This window comes from Octopus bimaculoides, chromosome 9, assembly GCF_001194135.2.
Source record: "Octopus bimaculoides isolate UCB-OBI-ISO-001 chromosome 9, ASM119413v2, whole genome shotgun sequence".
NCBI classification, from domain to species: Eukaryota; Metazoa; Mollusca; class Cephalopoda; order Octopoda; family Octopodidae; genus Octopus; species Octopus bimaculoides.
This window is the reverse complement of record NC_068989.1, coordinates 75,469,132-75,490,498: the sequence shown is the minus strand read 5'-3', so window position 1 is coordinate 75,490,498 and position 21,367 is coordinate 75,469,132. Positions and strand designations below refer to the sequence as shown.

Sequence of the window (21,367 nt, the reverse complement as noted above, 5' to 3'; positions counted from 1 at the left end):
GGGGGGGATAAAAAAAAAAGAAAGAAGGATGATTTTTACCATGTTTGTGATAATGTTTTCACCATCCTTTAATTTGGTTGGATCAATCTCACACGATCGGTGATCTGTACAAATCTACAAATAGGAAAGGTACACAGATTATGATACATGCATCGGAGATTGTTAAAGAATTCAGTTAAAAACAAAACAAAACGCTGGTATCAAGTATAGAGAAGACATCTATATAAAAGCAAACTAAAAATGATTCCTTTATAAAAATCTTCTGGTTTTAATTGGAGATGCCACAAGCATCAAGCCACTGTAGTAGACTTGGATGTGTATGTGCTTTTTTCACTGTTGGATTCCATCTTCAGAGAATAACAGAGAATAACTTCTTTTAGAGTTATGCATATTGACAATACACAGCAGACTCTAAGACACCAGTGTGTTTTGATATAATTGTGCCTCCTCAGTCAGAGACACTGCCTAGATATCTGAAGCTAAACAAGAACAACCATTCTTCTTTATAGCATTCAGCTAACAAAGTATTTGCAGATGTATGTTAAAGTTTGGTGAGTTGATAATTAATTATCATGAGCATGCAAAAGGGTGAGAATCAAAATGATGGGCATCTTTATTCTTAACACATTCCAGCACACATGAATGTGAATATAGGTTTCACTGTTGGATTTTAATTTCTAAAATGTGAAAAAAAAAATTTTTTTTTTAAATCAAAAAACAAAACTTGCACCAGGAAGAGATATTCCAAAAAAAAAAAAATAACAGCAAACTGCACTTTTCTAAGGCTGCTTTCTGATTAAAAGTCCTTACCTCATCAATTATTGACTTTATTGTGTCTTGTAAATATGGTAATCCGACTAGCTTCATTAACTCATCAATTAATTTAGTGACTAGAGTATTACCCCGAAATATGGTGTTGGGGTCACTGCAAAAGAATAAACAAAAATAATATTGCACTAATTTAGAAGTGGAAAAAAACACTGGAACTGAAAACAAAAGCTTTTAAAAAAAATAAATGAATGAATGAATAAATAAACATAAATTTAACAGTGATAACAATGAATTTCCTACACACCAGGAAAGATATTTCAAGTACCCTCTTTGTTCATATTATAACATTTTTGGGCCAGTTAGCAACATCATTAGAGATAAACCATTTATAAAATGAAAAACAAAGCATTTACATCTACATTGATAAAACTCAAGTAGCAGCCAAGTACCGGAATCAAATTGACTAAATCAACATCATACACATTGTTGTTTTAATGTCAATTTTTCAAGGTTACATTAGTATGTTGGGGCATAATTTTCCATAGCCAAATGTCCTTTCTGTCAACTGCAGTGATTCTCAACCATTTTTTGCCTACAGACCCCTTTGGTTGCTATTTTACTCAGAGGGTGGGAACCTTATAGACAGCCATTTGATGTCTAAAAACTCCTATCATTTCTATTACTTTTTTACTCTTTTACTTGTTTTAGTCATTTGACTGTGGCCATGCTGGAGCACCGCTTTTAGTCGAGCAAATTGACCCCAGGACTTATTATTTGGAAGCCTAGTACTTATACTATTAGTCTCTTTTGCCGAACCACTAAGTTACAGGGACGTAAACACACCAGCATCAGTTGTCAAGCAATGTTGAGGCAAACACAGACACACAAACATATACACACATGCATATATACAACAGGCTTCTTTCAGTTTCCATCTACCAAATCCACTCACAAGGCTTTGGTGAGCCCGAGGCTATAGTAGAAGACACTTGCCCAAAGTGCCACGCAGTGGGACTGAACCCGGAAGCATGTGGTTCATAAGCAAGCTAATTACCACACAGCCGCTCCTATGCCTAATATTAGTAAATATTATTAAAAACTGTATTAAAAAAAACATTAAAACATTTTGTGTATTGTAAAAGCAAGGCCATGTATTTATTGCATGTAAATTTTAACAACAAAATCTCATATGGACCCCACCGCCCCACAAGGGCCATATGGACCCCGATTGAGAACCACTGATCTAGAGACTCTGCTTGTGTCCAAGTGAGGATACAATCTCCCAGTCTATCAGGCAAATTGTGCAGACATGTTTACATAGAGAACTGGAAATAAATGACACTATATGAATGAGCTTTTTGCTAACAAAAATTGTGCAACATGTCAAGACAAGCCAAGAAGCTTAGATCTGCTTTTGCAATGGACCACAAGCAAACAACAGCAAATCCATTGCTTACAACCAATGAGCGAACATACAAGTAGGGAAAGGAAATACAAATTCACTCACACAAACTCTCACTCATACACAAATATATATATATGATGGGTTTCTTTCAGTTTCCATTTTTCAAACCCACTCACAAGGTTTTGGTCAACCTAGGTATATTATGGAAAACGCTTGCTTAAGGTGTCACTAGAATTGAACCCACAACCACATGGTTAGGAAATGAACTTCTTAACCACAGACCCATGCCCTCACTAATTTCTGTCCTAGTGCCTATGTTAAAAATCATTATTTATCTATCTAGGACTTTTGTCTGTCAGACATAGCCATATATCTATATATATTTCTATAAGAAGGCCTAAGACAGGTGTTGGTTTATTTTTCGTGGTAGACTAGTAGTTATTCATGCATGAAAGACACTCTTCCCATACTGTCAACATTTATCAATGTGTGTGTGTTTAGAGGGTGGTGGGGGAGAGAAATATTGATTACATGTATCTTCATTAACACTGTTTGAGCAAATGAAAACAATGACATCATTAGCATTCCCCAATAAACAAAATCTCTGTTGTTTAACAGCATCACTTGAATTTCAACATGTGAGGACCAGTGGAACAGAATATTCTGAAAACACCTTACTTGAGAAACAAGTAAGGGCTGGCAACAGAGAAAGTGTCCAGCCTCAAAAAAACTCACTTCAACAAGTCTCATCTAACCTATGCTAGCATCGATAAAACAAGCATAAAAATTATGAAAATGATAATATATTTATTACAAACAGGATAGCAGATATATTCTACATGGCGGAGTTCCTTTCGAGCGCTGGGCCTCATGGAGGCAAAGTGGTCGAGTTCCTTTCAAGAGTTGGGTCTCACAGAGGCAATGACCAAGACCTTTGGCATTATGTCGTGCTTGAGAAGAAGACCCATCAAGCCAAGCAAAACAGCAGCAGTGGCAGATACAGGTGTCATGCAAATGGCACCTGTGCCAGTAGCACATAAAAGCACTCATTATACTCTTGAAGTAGTTGGCGTTAGGAAGGGCATCCGGCTATAGAAGACCATGCCAAATCAGACTGGAGCCTGGCACAGCCTTCCAGCAGGCCAGCCCAGTCAAACTGTCCAACCCATGCCAGCATGGACAATGGATATTAAATGATGATGATGATGATGACGATGTTTCGGTCACTGGTCTGTGGTCATGTGGGTGCACTGCCTTGAAGAGTTTAGAAAAACAAATCACCCCCAATTTTCTTTTCTTTAAAGTCTGGTACTTATTCTCTTGTTCTCTTTTGCTGAACTGCCAAGTTACAAAGACATAAACAAACCAACACCAGTTGTCAAGCAGTGGCAAAGGACAAATTCAAAGACAAAGACACACACACACACACACACACACACACACACACACACACAAAATAGGCTTCTTTCAGTTTCCATCTACCAAACCCACACACAAGGTTTTGACCAGTCCAAGGTTATATTAGAAGACACTTGCTCAAGATCTTACACGGTAGTACTGAACTTGAAGCCATGTGGTTGGGAAGCAGTTTTCAAACAGAAAAAAATATTCCCATGGTTGTTGCTTTTTTTTGTCTTTTTTGTTTCTTGTTATTTTGATATTTTTATTTAAAACCACATAAAACAAATGCATGCAGTGATCACTGCACTGCATAAAGACAAGAACAAAAAGTGTCAGAGCCAGTGACATCATAATACATGAGTGTGTTTTATTGTATAGTATATGCACTTAAGAGAGAAATAACCTCAGATATTATTGTTTACTTACAACAAAGCCACAGACAGGTTCGGAGGAAGGGTGTGAGGTAAGCAATGAAAAGTGACACAGTAGTTAAGCACCAATAACTTCCTTCCCTCTTGTCAAGTAACAATAATTGTTCTATTAAAAATGTATTCATTTGTTAGCTGGCTTACGTGACATATCTCATAGAGTTATGATATATCTCATGTGCACAGACATGGTTGTGTGTTTGAGAAGCTTGCTTCACAACCATGTGGTTTCATACCCAGTCTCACTGAATGGCACCTTCACAAAAGCATCTATAATAATAGCATAATAGAGTAATAGACCCTGGCTGACCAGGATTTAGTAGATGTGTAGTAGCGCGAAATTATAGCCGCCATTGAGGAAGTACTATCTGCACATGCGCAAGGGACTTGCCTTTCCGGAAGCCCCTCGAGTGCGCATGCATAGTAAAACTAGTACTCATATAGGGGTATCCTTTATTTCCAATCTTCCATGGAAACATGTCCAGCCATAGGGAAATATTATCTTACTTGGATAAAAGATGATGACAAGAAGGGCATCTGACCATAGTAAAACCTGCCTTATTGAATTGTGTCTAACCCATGCGAACATGGAAAATTAGATGTGAAAAGAGCGATGATGTAATGTAGGTGTGTTAAACAAAGCAAATTTTACACATTACGGTACCATCTACACAGCTACACAAGGTATTTATTTGTATGGCTGTACTCTTTTGCAAGCAAGCAAACACTCCACTGGTTAAAAACCACCTGAAAAATGCCTTAAGCAAAGACACCATCAAAGCCATAGATAACAACATTGGTGATCTGAAGAAAAACCCACTTTTAACAACCAACAGCATTGGTATAATACTTGTTAGATGACTTGATACCACCAATATGTCATACCGCTCTACCAACTCACCTATTTAGACATGACAAAAAAGCATTCATGACTAAGGCCAGATCTCTTCAGTTTGGCTCAGATATTTTTTAGTATTTTTTTTTTTTAACTAAACTGTTTGAAACTTCGTATACTGGTGAAATTTCTCACACTGAACATGGTTTACTTTCAACACTTTTGACCAAATTTCATATTTTAGAAGTTATTTCATGTCAAAGTTGTCGTATTTGGGTAATTTTAACCTACCAACATCATGTATTCAGCTGAATAAACCTACTGCTGTTTGCGGTAGTAATCAAAGAGCAGCAACTTGCAGGTCATCTCTACTTTTAATAATCTATACATAGTTGAAAAATAACTTCTAAAATACGAAATTTGGTCAAAAATGTTGAAAGTAAACTATGTTCAGAGTAAGAAATTACACCAGTATACGAAGTTTCAAACTGTTTAGTTTAAAAAAAATAATTTTAAAAATCTGTGAGTTAAACTGAAGAGATCCCTAAGGCCTTTCATAGCCAAAATATTGAAATAAATATAGTATAAGTATTTATTCTTACTGTTTTATTTGTAACTGCATTGTTGTGGCTTTTGCTTTTTCTTTTTTCAATCACTTTTAACCCTTTTGTCACTATACCTCTCTAGAAATGCATTGCCTTTCTTTCAATTAATTTTGAAAACGATGGCAAATTTAATAAAATAACCTGTCATTCATTATTCAGCTGGTATTTGGAACATAGATTAACATGAAATTTTTATGAAAGGCTTAAATCTAGGTTGCTTTAAACAAGAAGTTTCTATCACAGAACCAAGGACAGTCTCAGGTGGATTAATACCAAAAGAGTTAATACTATTTTACAATCATTCAAATAAATCAGATCATATCACTCAACTAACATTTTTCACATTCAACAATGAAATTTATTTATATTCATTATATTCAGTATCTTTCTATCATTTACATGTAAAACTGAAAACTTCCTTTATTACATAAAAATGAATTACTCACGAGGTTTTGGAAAGTTCATTTTCAGCTAAAGCTTTAATTAAAGGCACTAATTTTCCATAGTGTAAAAAAACTTTCATCAGAGGTTGAGCTGCATTTTGTGGATTTTCAACAATTTCCCCCAAAATAAAGGCTGCTGATGATGTTATTGGCTGCAATTATAAAGACAAGGAAACGGTGATTATGTTGAGACTTAAAAGCAAACTGTTTAAACTTCATTTAACAATTGTTGTTGTTGTTGGCACTCCGTCGCTTACGACATCAAGGGTTCCAGTTGATCCGATCTACAGAACAGCCTGCTCGTGAAATTAACATGCAAGTGGCTGAGCACTCCACAGACACGTGTACCCTTAACGTAGTTCTTGGGGATATTCAGCGTGACACAGTGTGTGACAAGGCTGACCCTTTGAATTACAGGCACAACAGAAACAGGAAGTAAGAGTGGGAGAAAGTTGTGGTGAAAGAGTACAGTAGGGTTCGTCACCATCCCCTGCCGGAGCCTTGTGGAGCTTTTAGGTGTTTTCGCTTAATAAACACTCACAACCCCCCGGTCTGGGAATCGAAACTGCGATCCTATGACCACGAGTCTGCTGCCCTAATAATAAAAATATATCCACCACTCTTTAAGAAATTAGCAATCACAATATTAATTGATTAACTTACAGTACAACTTTCTGAATTCAACAATAAATTCCTGAGTTCATCGTAGTAGTGGGAAGAGAAAACATAATCAGAGGTATATGAGATTCGGAGCCGTAATGAACCCAGTTCTTGTCGCGTCTGTTTACCATTTTCTCGAGCATGGAGGAAGTACCTGTAAGAAAAATAAATACTTTGTCTCACTGAATTTTGAAAGGTGTAAGCTTTATGAAAAGTATTTGAACATGTTTATTTTTTAAAAGATATTTCAAAAGGAATTTGCTTGAAGCAGTGCAATGTATATAAATTATATAAACTCTTGAGTAATGCAGGTGAGACATTAGACAAAGTATGTAAGATGATGTCAATAAATCAAAAACAAAAGGAAAATATTACCTTATATAGATTGCTTAATGATCCAAAAATATTTCAGGAAAAATTTCCCTTTTCAAACAGAAGAAAGAGAATAATCAAATAGAGCTCTTTCTTTTTCCCTATTTGAAAAAGAATTTTTCCACATTCTCTGTTTTCATTTCTCTTATGATCACAAGTTCAACACCCCAACCACTAGGCTATGCACCTCCACTTTTATATGATATAGCTGTCATTAACAAAAACTGAAAATGGTAAAAGGTTATCTTGTTGTTTTTCAGAATCCACAACACTGAAGTAAAAATATCTATTCTATCAACATAACTGGAGGCACAATGACCCAGTGGTTAGGGCAGTGGACTCGCAGTCGCAGGATTGTGGTTTTGATTCCCAGACCAGGCATTGTGTGTGTTTATTGAGCAAAAACACCTAAAAGCTCCACGAGGCTCTGACAAGGGGTGGTGGCGACCCCTGTTGTACTCTTTCGCTCCAACTTTCTCTGACTCTTTCTTCCTGTTTCTTGAGCAAAGCTGCGATGGACTGGCTTCCCATCCAGCTGGAGGGGAACACATATGCCATAAAAACCAGGAAACCGGGCCCATGAGCCTGGTTAAGCTTTAAAAAGGGCGCATAAATAAATAAATAAATCAACATAACTGAATGTAGAAATTATGAATACTCAATCAGGCTTTGTTGTTGTTCTTGTAGTTTAACACTAAATCAACCCTCACTACGATTAAAGGTATTCCAAATTATCACCATCACATCTTTAATGTCTACATCATCTAATACAGTGGTTCTGAAACTGACAAAGACCAGATCCACCACCAAGGCCACTACCACCACCATAATCAAGAAACCAGAAAATTTCTGACCCTACCTTTCTTTAATAATGGTTAGAAATTCTGGCACAAGGCCAACAATTTGCGGGGAGGACGGGTAGTCAATTACATCAACCCAGTGCTCAACTGGTACTTATTTTATCAACTCTGAAAGGATGAAAGGCAAAGTCAACCTCAGCAGAATTTGAACTTAGAACATGATGACAGGCAAAATGCCACTAAGCATTTTGTTTGGCATGCTTAACAGTTCTGCCAGTTCACTGCCTTCTACCCTTTAATAATGACGAAAAACAAAACTGAGTTTGCACCCATGTGATTCTTCTTTCTTTTCCATGGTGTAGGATAAGTTTCTAAAAGCTCAACATCATCTAATTGCATTAAAAACAGCAATTTGCTTATTTGCTTTTCAATTTTCACAACCACACTTTTAGGGGATCTAGCCTCTACCATGAAAAAAACCACTGATTTAATGTATAGTTTATTTAAGACTGTGATGTGTAACATGAGGGACATTCAGCAGTTATTTCTAGTATGTCAAATGACTATAGCGGTTCTCCAATGCATACACCACTACCACCAACTCCATATATGGCTAATATTAATAACAGCCTAATCAGTATTATCAAGTTATTGACTTCACATCAGATATAATCACATAATCATATGACCAACCAAACTATTGGATATTGTCACACATCGCTAGTCACGATGAACTTTGCAGCATTTTAGCCTTCAGATGATCTCGCCCTGCTGGCTAGGCAAGCAAGCTAACATTCCGCCCTGCACTCACTGATCAAAAGCAGGGTGCAGGAGCAATGTGAAATGAAGTGTTTGCTCAAGAACAGAATGCACCACTGCACCACTTGGTGTGGGAATTGAACCCATTATCTAGCAATTGTGAGTGCAACAGCCTAACCACCAGGCCACATCAGATATAATACATAAAGAAAAATAAGGAAATCTTTAGAATAAGGAAACAAAAGTTGGAATAAATTATTTATGAATTCTTAATTGACTTGCACCTGAATATCTTAGCCATTGTTCCAAGAACTTGGAAATCATTCAAGATTGAGTAGAATCCTATTTAGTTTATTTTCATTCTTTCCAAGTACAACCACAGTTCACTGTTTCAAAGAAAACCATGGTTCTGTTTTGGTTTGTATTTTCTGTTTTTTTTTTTCCTTTCCATGGCTGTGTGGTTAAGAAGTTGGCTTCCCAACCACATAGTTTCAGGTTCAGCCCTTTACTCTTTTACTCTCTTTTACTTGTTTCAGTCATTTGACTGAAGCCATGCTGGAGCACCGCCTTTTTAGTCGAGAAAACCGACCCCAGGACTTATTCTTTGGATGCCTAGTACTTATTCTATCAGTCTCTTTTACCGAACCGCTAATGTTACGGGGACGTAAACACACCACCATCGGTTGTCAAGCGATGTTGGGGAGGACAAACACATACACACACACATACATACATACATACATACATACATACATACATATATATATATATATATATATATATATATATATATATATATATATACATATATACGACAGGCTTCTTTCAGTTTCCGTCTACCAAATCCATTCACAAGGCTTTGGTCGGCCCGAGGCTATAGTAGAAGACAATTGCCCAAGGTACCACGCAGTGGGAATGAACCCGGAACCATGTGGTTGGTAAGCAAGCTACTTACCACACAGCCACTCCTGTTTATCCAATTCAAGTGTTCCATATAACAACTGCTAAAGCTATGCAAATTACAAAAGCAAAAGAAGAAAATGGGAGAAGGGAGGAGAAATCAGATGAAATCAGGGTCATTTTTGGCCTTAAAAACACAGTAAAGGATATTTAGTAAGTCACATGTGCTACAATGTAATCCTTTCTGTTATAGACACAAAGCCTGAAGTATTTGCGGGGAGGGGACTAGTCGATTACATTGACCCCAGAATTTCACTGGTACTTAATTTATCAACCCTAATAGGATGAAAGGGAAAGTCAACCTCGGCAGAATTTGAACTCAGAACGTAGCGATGAGTGAAATACCACTAAGCATATCGCCTGGCATGCTAAAGATTCTGTCAGCTCACTGCCTTTATGCTACAATATAATACTGACTAATAACTAGTTTTATATAGGTGCAGGTATGACCATCAGGTTAAGAAATTTGCTTTCCAACCACATGATTTTAGGGTTCAATCCCACTGCATGGCACCTTGGGTTAAAACGCACAAGTGTTAAAACATAGATTTTTTTATCAGTGAAGACAGCTATTGCATTTAAAGCTTTTCAAGCATAATCTGAAAACAAATTAATATGTACAAGCAGCTTTGTTTTCTTCATTTGAAACCTATCCAAGTGAATAAAGTCATATGCTTAATCCCTTTTGTTATCATATTTCTGCTGAAATTCGCTGCCTTTGTTTCAATTGATTTTGAAAATTATGCAGAAATTAGTAAAATAACTCTGTCGCCATTAAGCTGGTGTTCGGAACATAAATTAACAAGAAATTTTGATGTAAAGTTGTCATTCAGATCACTTTAACCCTTTTGTTACCATATTTTTGCCAAACTACGTTGTCTTTACTCTTTTACTTGTTTCAGTCATTTTGACTGTGGCCATGCTGGTGCAACACTTTTAGTCGAGCAAATCGACCCCAGGACTTATTCTTTGTAAGCCTAGTACTTATTCTATCAGTCTCTTTTGCCGAACCACTAAGTTACGGGGACATAAACACACCACCATCGGTTGTCACGCGATGTTGGGGGGACAAACACAGACACACACATATATATATATATATATATATACATATATACGACAGGCTTCTTTTAGTTTCCGTCTACCAAATCCACTTACAAGGCTTTGGTCAGCCCGAGGCTATAGTAGAAGACACTTGCCCAAGGTGCCACGCAGTGGGACTGAACCCGGAACCATGTGGCTGGTAAGCAAGCTACTTACCACACAGCCATTCCTGTGCCTATAACTTTGAAAATGATGAAGAGTTTAGGGAAACAGCTTTGTTATAATGAAGCTGATGTTTGGAACATAACCCAAAATTTTGATACATTTGAAACTTTTTAGCATTTAGGTAACCCCTTCAAATAAAATGTTTCTTTATTTACACTCTTTTGAATTAATTATGCATTAGGAGAGTAGACTCCATCTAAGAATATCTGAAGAAGGAATTGTATTCCGAAATATCATCGGACTATAGATAACTAAATTACAACAGGTATATAGTCCATTTTTTGTATTATAGTGTATTGTTGTACCATTCAAAACTTTTTATTCTTTAATTATGCATTATTTTGTAGCTTCAAGATTTCAAATGTTATGATTTTTTTTTTTTCAAATGACATTGTAGGGTAGGTGTGATAGGCTGGGTCTGACTGGTTTGAACATAAAACAAGTAGAATTTTTGGGCCAAATATGGTCAGTTTAAATGCTAAAAGGTTAAAACAGGAAGTTTGTATCATAAAACAAGGAGTAGTCTCAAATGGGTTTGTACCAAGAGAATTATGCAGATGTTTGGAACAGAATTAAGACAAAATTTTGATCAAAGGTTTTAATCTTGATCACTTTAAAAAAGGGGAAGTTTGTATCACAGAACCAAGGGAGATCTCCAAAGGGCTGATATCAGAAGGGTTCAAAAGTCAAAGAGAAAAAAACAAGACAAAGCGTAATACATACCATGCTTTATGTACCGATTTTGGATCTAAATCTCGTAATGGAATTTTCACCTCTCCGAGAAAAGCACCAGGAAAGATACCACCTAAGACTTCTCGAGACACTTTGGTATCATCATGCCACAATGATATACTGAAAAAACAATTGTGTACAACATTAGTTGGTGTTTAAAAATCCCAGTAGAAATAATTATTTCTTGAACATTCTTTTCATTACAAAATACGGATTGAAAGAAAATTAACATGGAACAGGTTGCTTACCCAATCATGTGGTCTCTGGTTCAGTCCCACTGTGCAACACCATGGACAAGAGTCTACTATAGCCCTAAGACAGCCAAAACCTTGAAAGCGTATTTGGCAGATGATCACTGAAAGGAGTTGATTGCGTGTGTGTGTGTGTGTGTGTTCTTTCTTGTCCTCACATCACGTGATGGCTGTTAACAAGCATCACTATAATGCAAGTGATGTCATTGGTTTCCAGTCTTCCATGGAAACCCGTATCTAGCCATGGGAAATTACTACCTTGCTTGGAAACAGGTGAGGGTTGGCAATAGGAAAGGGCATCTGGTGGTAGTAGAAACTCCGTCTGACAACAAATTTCATTTGACCCATACAAACATAGGAAAGTAGACATTAAGTGGTGCTGATGATAATGGTACTGCAAGCTTCTACCAACATGAAAGAGTAGACACCAGTAGCAACAACAACAACAATGATGCTAATATAAATGTCCCTGATATTTATGGGTAGGGGTTGAGGGTAACAGTAACAACAATTTTATGGACTCACCATACATCTCCACTGAGAAAATCTTCAAAAATGTATTGGTTTCTGTCTCCATTTTGATTCCTTTTGTCAAGCTGAGAGAAAAAGAAAAAAAGAAAAAGGATTTTTTTTTTATTCTTTTTAAGGTGAAGATATTTCTAAAAGGAATTCTCAACAAATTTGTTTCAAAAATGAGAGATATTAGCAGACATTTGAAAAAATTACAAGGTACTAACAACAATATCTTGTATTTAAAATAAAAAGAAATAATAATAAAAACCTTTAACCATTTGCAGACATGGCTGTATGACAGGGGCAGAGATGGCTGTGTGGTTACTAAGAAGTTCACTTCCCAATCACACAGTTTTAGATGTTGTTACTATAATTATTATTATTATTATTATTATTATTATTATTATTATTCAGGTCACTGCTTGGAATCGAACTCGGAATCTTGGGGTTAGTAGGCTGCGCTCTTAACCACTACACCATATGCCCATGGGTCTTGTATTGATCTTGTGGTACAAGTGCCATGAACTCGGTATTTATCAGGATGCAGAATTTGTATGGAGTTACCTTCTCTTAGATGAGAAGCTAAAGAACTGAAGGGCTTCATCTATTCTGGGTCCATAAGGGGTGACCACAATGACCTGCTAATTAACTCTTCAGCATTTAAACTGGCCATGTCCAGCCCAAATATTCTACCTTGTTTTATGTTCAAACCAGCCAGAGGAAAGAGGGGAGAGAGAGTGAGAGTAGGACACAGCAAGAGTGCAAAAAGGGCTCACCCATAGCTGGGACCTTGGTAGGGACCATTATTAGTGCCTAACAGGTGGTATGAGAAGGGGATCAAGTAAAATAACCCAGTTGGGGATCAAACCTGCTGGAGAGGTTTGTCACTGTGCATCACCCTTCTGCACATTTCAAAGCAAACCCCTACCACCACCACCGCCGCCGCCGCCACTGCCACCACCCTCAAAAATCTCCTACTTACATCAAAGAAAAACGTTTCTTCAAACTGTGGACAAATTGTCTTCTTCTTGACGCTCGTTCGCTTCACTTCTTCTCTGTGCCGAGATTTTCCAAAAGTTAACGTGATGACAGCATAAGGATTGCACGCACCATTGACCACGGTCAAGTCCAAGCATTCAATAACTCTGTCATGAAGGAAAACAACAATATATCAACAACAGCAAAAAAAAAAACAATACAGGAAGAGACTGAGAGTAAAGACATTGATGATGAGATAATGATGATGACAATGATGATGACAGTTGTGATGATGATGATGACAGTTGTGATGATGATGATGACAGTTGTGATGATGATGATGATGATGATGATGACGATGATGATGACAGTTGTGATGATGATGATGATGATGATGATGATAACAGTTGTGATGATGATGATGATGATAACAGTTGTGATGATGATGATGATGATGATGATGATGATGACGATGATAACAGTTGTGGAGATGATGATGATGATGATGACAGTGATTATGTGAACAAGTGTAGGATTTTCACAACTGGTAGTTTAAAAAACAAAAGTTCTGGCTTACCTGACAACCATGCGGTGAGAGGAGAAGGATTCTGGTTCAGTATTGAGGTACTCATCAAACCTGATCTCCAGGTGAACCTTTCCCTATAAAAGACAAATGGAGTTTTACTATGAATATTTAGAGGAAAGAAGGTTGTTTTAAGGAGGAAATGTAACGTTCCTTTTAAAATTTGCTAAGAAAAGTCAATCTCCATTTAAATAAAACATAAATATAAGTTTACATCATATGATTTTTTAAACTTTGAGAGAAATGAAATATAACATTTTTAATAGCAGAACAGTAGATAAAAACCATAAGTATTTTGTTGAGTCAAAAGTTTTGCAATATTTTGGTCATTTATTTGCTTCATTCGTCACGTTACAACAAAAGCAGCCTAGCATTCAAAATAGAGGCCATTGTGTTGTACCATCTGAAATCATTTATCTGACAGTTCTTTGATTCCACACCGATACTAGTTCTTGTCCTTTGAGGTGAAAAACTTCTTCACTGAAGCTTCTATGTCATCTTGGTTAATGAAATGCGAGTGCAGGAAATGAGCCAAAATATTGCAAAACTTTTGACTCAACACAGTAATAACTGCTAAATACAAAAATGGATGGTGAAATTCAAAAGATTGCTTTGGTAGAACATCTGTCATGTTTACAGAAGATGTGGGCCGATGCCAGACATTCTATCGACCACATGTGTTGAACTGCTAAGTTACAGGGACATAATCAAACCAATATCTTTTGCCAATCAGTTGGGGGTGGGGGGGACACAAGCACAAAGACATGCTCAAATACATACACAAACAAACACACAAAACAAGCTTCCACACAGTTTCTGTCTACCAGATACACTCACAATAGGAGGGAGAGAAGAAAAAAGAGGAGGAAGGGAATGAGGAAGAGGAGGAGGATGACAATGATGTGGCCGTGATGGTGGTGATGATGATGATGATAATGAACTTCATAAAAAAGATTATTAAATTACCTGTACTTCTGGATTTGAGCCAACATGTGACAAGGGAAACCAATGGTCTTTGCCATGGTATTTGTGAAGTTCTTCTCTCCTTAGGGAAACTTTTCCAATAACCTTCAATGAAAACAATAAAGAAACTGTTTTAAAAAATATGTCATTTAGTTATTCATTGCATGTGTGTGTGTGTACATGCACGTGTGTGTATATGCACATGTGTGTACATGCATGTGTGTCTTTTGGCAATAATATGTCACCAAAAATGTAAACATCAGCAACAAACAATAACCCAGTACATCGTCATCGTTGTCGTTTAACATCTGCTTTCCATGCTGGTATGGGTTGGACGATTTGACTGAGGACTGGCAAGACAGGGGGTTGCACCAGGCTCCAATCTGCTCTGGCAAGGTTTCTACAGCTGGATGTCCTTCCTAATGCCAATCACTCTGAGAGTGTAGTGAGTGCTTTTTACGTGCCACCAGCACAGGGGGCCAGTCATGCAGCACTGGCATCAGCCATGCTCGAATGGTGTTTTTACTTGCCACCGGTACGGGAGCCAGTCAGGTGGCACTGGCATTGACGACACTCAAATGGTGCTTTTTATGTGCCATCAGCACAGAAGCCACTCAGGCAACACTGGCATCATATACGTACGAATGGTGCTTTTTACATGCCACCAGCAAGGGTGCCAGTCAGGCGGCACTGGCATCAGCTACAGAACAAAAATATGTTGTGATATTTTGCTCCACCCAAGTTGCACAAACAATCCCTTATCAAGTGTAGCTACTATTAGAAATGCATCAAACCAGTGACTGGTCTGTTGGGAGCATATACCCTACAACTCTATTATTCACAGATTAAAGTATAAAATAAAAAAATATAAAAATGACAAAAAACATGAAATGAAAACACAAAATTAAAGGATGAAGAGCTCCAGCATGGTCAGAACCTAGAATAGTTTAAGCAGCTGGCTGTAACTAAACTTCTAAAAAAATGTTTGGAAGAATCTAAAATGATGAAAAAAAATGTCTTACAAATGCTATTTTAATCACCATCATTTAATGTGCTTTCCATGATGACATAGGTTGGATGATTGGATAAGACCCGGTGAGCCACAGAGCTGCATCAAGCTCCAGTGTCAGCTTTAGCATGTTTTCTATGGCTGGATATCCTTCCTAACACCAACCACTTTACGATGTGTACTGGGTGCTTTTTTTTCATGCAACCTACACTAGTGAGGTTGCCAAGTAAGGTGCAAGGCATAAAAAGAAGAGTGGGAGGGGGAGCAAAAAGTCCCTATGAGTAGGTGGAAGAGGTTATTAGGGAGGAGAAGGTGACTTTATGCCAAGTGATAGGAGGAAACAAGAAGTAAAAGGAATTAAATTTCTACATTAGTTTATTATGAACATTTAGCATTTATAGAACCATTAGAAATAAAGTCATTTTGTCGTAGAGAATTACGACTTAAAATTTATACTGACTAATCTTTCATTCTAGCTACAAGAGTTCACAACAATTCAATATTGTTGGAATTGAGTATTGAACATGGCATAAATATTAGCTGATACTCAAGAGGGTGAGTGTCGTGGATTTGAGTGACAATCCACAACACTCACTCAAGTGATCGTTTATGCCATGTGATAGAGGAGACGTACAAGTATCTTGCTACAGAAGAGATGCTAAAATTTCAGAAGCTGTTACGTCGTGGAAAGAGTTACTCTAGTAATTTAACAACCCACAAAAGCAGTTTAAATTTACTTCATGAGATGTCAAAATTTTCATTAATATGTCATAACAGCAAAAGTAACAAAGAAATAACCTGCTCAATGACATAGTTTAACTGAAACTGTTTGAAACATTTTGAGTAGTCAGTTGGCTATATCAAGTCTTTAAGATTCATACATTTGGTTTTTGTACTTTTTAGATATTTGAAAAGTCAGGGTCATAGGAAATGTAAAAAGATGAATCTGGAGAGCTGCTTCTCTACATTCTCTTTATTCTTTTACTTGTTTCAATCATTTGACTGCAGCCATGCTGGAGCACTGCCTTTAGTCAAACAAATCGACCCCAGGACTTATTCTTTGTAAGCCTAGTACTTATTCTATCACTCACTTTTGCTGAACAGCTAAGATACAGGAACATAAACACACCAACATGGGTTGTCAAGCAATGATAGAGGAACAAACAAACACACACACATATATATACAACAAGCTTCTTTCAGTTTTCGTCTACCAAATCCGCTCACAAGGCTTTGATCAGTCCGAGGCTATAGTAGACAACATGTGCCCAAGGTGCCAAGCAGTGGGACTGAACCCGGGACCATGTGGTTGGGAAGCAAGCTTCTTACCACACAGTCACTCTTACGACTGCAAAAATATTTCATTTTAGACAGACAGAACAAGAAGTGACAAAAATTGAAAGTATAAATCTTGGGTATTGTCTGTATTAAACTTTCAAACAGTTGCAGTGAAATAGTTTTAGTGACCAAGTCACAATTATGTGTGATGAAAAATGTTAACATCTCATGTAATATTTTTCCAGCTCACCGCCTCCTGGTCCACCAGTCCTCAGTCAAATCGTCCAACCCATGCTAGCATGGAAAGCGGACGTTAAACGATGATGATGATGATAGGTGGGACAGAATTCATTGCAGCAGATTTTCTACAGCTTGATGCCCTTCCTGTTGTCAGCCCTTACCTGTTTCCAAGCAGGGTAAAATATCTCCATGACCAGACATGTCTTTCATGTCTGGCCATGGTTGCAAATAAAGAACACCACTTGGATGTTAGTTGCTATTTGTTGACACTCGCTTACAACTATCATGTAATATCAAGGCAAGGTGACAGTAACATATAAACACACACACATGACAGGCTTCTTTCAGTTTCCATCTATAAAACCACTCGCAAGGCCTTGTTCAGCACTGGGCTATAGTAGAAGACACTTGTCCAACGTGCAATACAGTGGGACAGAATGCAGAACCATTTTTCTGAGAAGTAAATTTCTTACTATACAGCCACACCTGTGTTTTGAATGTTACTGATTAAATGACAAGAGTCTACCCTTGAAAGCTGTTGGAAATCACATGGCAAGGCAAGGCCCCAGACACAGAGGTCCTCTCTTGAGCTGATCTGCCAAGCATCTACACAATGTTGAGAAGAGTGTAAGTCAAGTGGGCAGGCCACCTTGTTCATATACCTGAAATGCAACTCCCACAAGACTGTTTTACAGTGAATTGGAAGAAGGCAAGTGCATTCAAAGTGGATAGAAAAAGCACTTAAAGGATACACTCAAAACCTCACTGAAGGGCTATGAGATCAACCCTGACACCTGGAAGACAGAAGCACAAAACCTCCCTGCCTGGAAAAGCCACACCAATAGAGGTCTCAACTCCTATAAACATCCAGTAGACCACCAGTGCCAATCTGCAGCAGAGCCTTCCAAGTACACATCAGACTGCTTAGCCACAGCCAGATACACTGTGACCCATCTTCAACTACCATCCTTGGTCATCATCAACAATGACAGACAAACTAATAAGGATAGATCTTCCAAAATATTAAAATTTAAACAGAAAAAATGTTACTTTTATTGTTCAAAATGAACGATAAAATCCTACAACTCTCTACCAACAGCTTTCATTCACTGCAATCACCTCTTCTCATTCTTCCTGTATCTATCCTTAAATTTAGAATCATTTCTTTAATACTTCCGCTGTTGAGACAATATTGTTATAGCAATTATAATTTTTTAAACAAAATAAGGAAGGAAATATTGTTCTCATATAATAAGGATAACAAATTAAAGTACTTCAACATTTCAATATTTCATAACTTGCATTTTTTTTTTAAAGTAAACACTTAAAAGTTATTAAAAGAGTTGAAGTCATATTACTATTTCCATCTGCTTTATAAATGCTTGAAAATTATTGCACTAAATTTTTGTTTCTTTTTCATACTTATTCGATCTTTCTCTAAAGAGTTCGAAAAAAAACAAACTGATCAATGTCGTCCTATTTATACAAAAAGACAAAATAATATACACAGTATATAATATATGGCTAGTCACATGCATGGCTGTGTGGTGAAGAAGTCTGTTTCCTAACCAAATGTTTCTAAGCACAGTAATATTTTCTCATAGCTAGACATGTTTTCCATGAAAGACTGAAAACAAACAATCTCGCTTTTATGACAATGATTTCAATTATCACATGATGTCTACACAAAGGTATACACAAACACACACAAACGAACACACACACAACCCGTCACTCACGTGTATGTATGTGAGAGGCTTCTTTCAGTATCCATCAACCAAATCTGCTCGCAATGCTTTTGTCAGCCCAAGGTTATATATTACTAAAAGACATGTGCCCAAGGTACTGCACTGAGGGACAGAACCCAAAGCCACATGGTTAGGAAGTAAGTTTCTTAATCACATAACCAAGTCTGAGCCATATGACAATCCCAAGAGAAACAGATTACTAATCCAAGTTAGCTCTAATCCACTACCCAAAAGAGATATCTGTTTTAAATCCACTTAAGACAATGAAAATCAGAGTTAAGTGTTAACTCAATAACACCTTAAAGTTCATGAAAAGATAATTCTTTAAACCTTCCCCTCAATACTATACCCACTTGAGCATTCTTGACCCACTTATTTCACCTCATTTGATCACCCATTCTGTGTCCAACCCCACTCCCCAAGTCCTGCACTAACCTCTACACCCAGTGCTTCCTTCCCTGAATATTAAACCTCTGGGATTCTCTCCCAGTTCACACCTTTCCTACCGCAGGCATTGGTTTACAAAGATACAAGAGGAATATTAGTGGCAGTAATCTCAGTTATCTAGGTGGGCCTGTAGAAGCCATGGAAACTAAACCTTCATTCAAGACCTAGCAGGTAGAATAAAAATAATTTATAGCATTCTGTAAATCATACTTAACATAGATATACTGTAGGAAGCCATAAAACTGCAGTACTTGGCTTGAGAAAGCATCTTGTAGAGACACATAAAGCACAGAAGAATATCAACAGCAGACAAAATTCATCCAGAAATTCCACCACTACTTCTGAATGATATTTGCCTGTTTTTTAGTACTATATATTTATATGAGATGCGTTGCTGGATGAAAACCACAGCCATGTAGCTTTCTTCAGTAAATCCACGTTAAGATATACAGAATGCTATTTTGAAATCATACTGCTTCCATCAGTAATAAACCTTTCTATTATAGGGACAATGCCTGAAGTTTTGTGGGGAGAGAGAGAGCTAATTGATTACATCGACCCCCAGAGATAAACTGGTATTTATTCCATCGATCCCAAAAGAATGCAAGGCTATGTCGACCTTGACAGTATCTGAACTCAGAACGTAAAGACAAACGAAATGCCACTAAGCATTTTGACTGGTGTGCAAACAATTCTGCCGGCTTCCATCTCTAATAATAGTTTGAAGATTTAGGCACAAGGCCAGCAATTTTAGGGAAGGGATTAAGTCAATTACGTCGACCTCAGTGTTCAACTGGTACTTATTTCATCGACCCGGAAAGAATAAAAGGCAAATATGACCTCGGTGGAATTTGAACACAGAAGGTAAAAACGGAGGAAATGCTGCTAAACATTCTGTTTGGTGTTTTAACAATTCTGCCAGCTTTCGTCACTAATAATGAAAATAATTTTTGCTTGAGAGAAACAGAAACAAACAACTGACTGATTTTGTGTGTATGTGTGCGTGGAGAGAGAAGGGGGGGGATACTATAGAGCAGTACAAATAAAAATAAGGTAAAAATATCAGGAAAAAAAATCTACCTTCTCAGCTTTATAACCTGTATCGACAATGTAGCATGACAAATACCTAAAGCGCTTTGGTATTTCTGCATGGAATTCTTCACCATAGAAAGGGCTGTAAAAGAAACAAACAGTTTTAGATAAGTGGAACAACATAATTTCAAAGAGTTGAATCAATTTGCAATAACATCTCAATCTCAGCAAACATTAAATGTATCATCCACACTAACAACAAAGGTTTTTCCATGCATACTAGGAAGTTAAACAGCATTAAGTACTCTTTATAACATTATGTACTCTTTATAACATTATGTACTCTTTCATAAGCTCACTTGTATCAATGTCAGAGTTTATATGGAGCTTTTTGAACCAACTCTAACCATGGAATCCACAAGAGCATCAACAAAAACAAACCCCTCTCAGTGCCCAGGCATTCAATGGAGGCCCCTACATAAACACCAGAACTCTTGTTTGTTGTTGTTGTTGGTGGGGGGGTGTATTATTATTATTATTATTATTATTGAGTGAGAGAGCAGTGCATGCCATCAAAGTGACACTGGGGTAAAATATACAAAGCCCAATATACCCATCATGACTACCCGTCTGATAAGGGTACACCAGGCACATGCATCACAACCATATGTACGCGACATGGTGATCTCATATCAAGATAAACAGCGCATGACCTTGCAGGTGGGGCCCAGTTAGAATTTTCTTCAAGTCGAGTAGCCCATCCAGCTCAAAAGGTCCTTGAATAAGGTTTGTTTAAGGATGTTGAGCAAAACACCCATGTTTCCAAAGGTGAATTATCCAAACCCCAAAGAATTCCTCTCAACACATGGCTATGATGTTCCCCCC

The 21,367-nt window shown here is 37.3% G+C and overlaps 1 protein-coding gene across 2 annotated transcripts in view; it reads right to left on the bottom strand.

Annotated features, from left to right (window-relative positions):
• LOC106869760 (ras GTPase-activating protein 3) overlaps positions 1 to 21,367 on the bottom strand; it is a 214,418-nt gene that overhangs the window by 27,526 nt on the left and 165,525 nt on the right. For both annotated transcript variants that reach the window (XM_052970794.1, XM_052970792.1), the window contains exons 3-12: positions 20,531 to 20,624; positions 14,732 to 14,833; positions 13,760 to 13,842; positions 13,187 to 13,349; positions 12,217 to 12,287; positions 11,432 to 11,560; positions 6,552 to 6,702; positions 5,892 to 6,040; positions 811 to 925; positions 40 to 114 (exon numbers count right to left, since the gene is read on the bottom strand). In XM_052970794.1, coding sequence (XP_052826754.1) covers positions 40 to 114; positions 811 to 925; positions 5,892 to 6,040; positions 6,552 to 6,702; positions 11,432 to 11,560; positions 12,217 to 12,287; positions 13,187 to 13,349; positions 13,760 to 13,842; positions 14,732 to 14,833; positions 20,531 to 20,624 — 1,132 coding nt within the window. The remainder of the gene's footprint in view (positions 1 to 39; positions 115 to 810; positions 926 to 5,891; positions 6,041 to 6,551; positions 6,703 to 11,431; positions 11,561 to 12,216; positions 12,288 to 13,186; positions 13,350 to 13,759; positions 13,843 to 14,731; positions 14,834 to 20,530; positions 20,625 to 21,367) is intronic.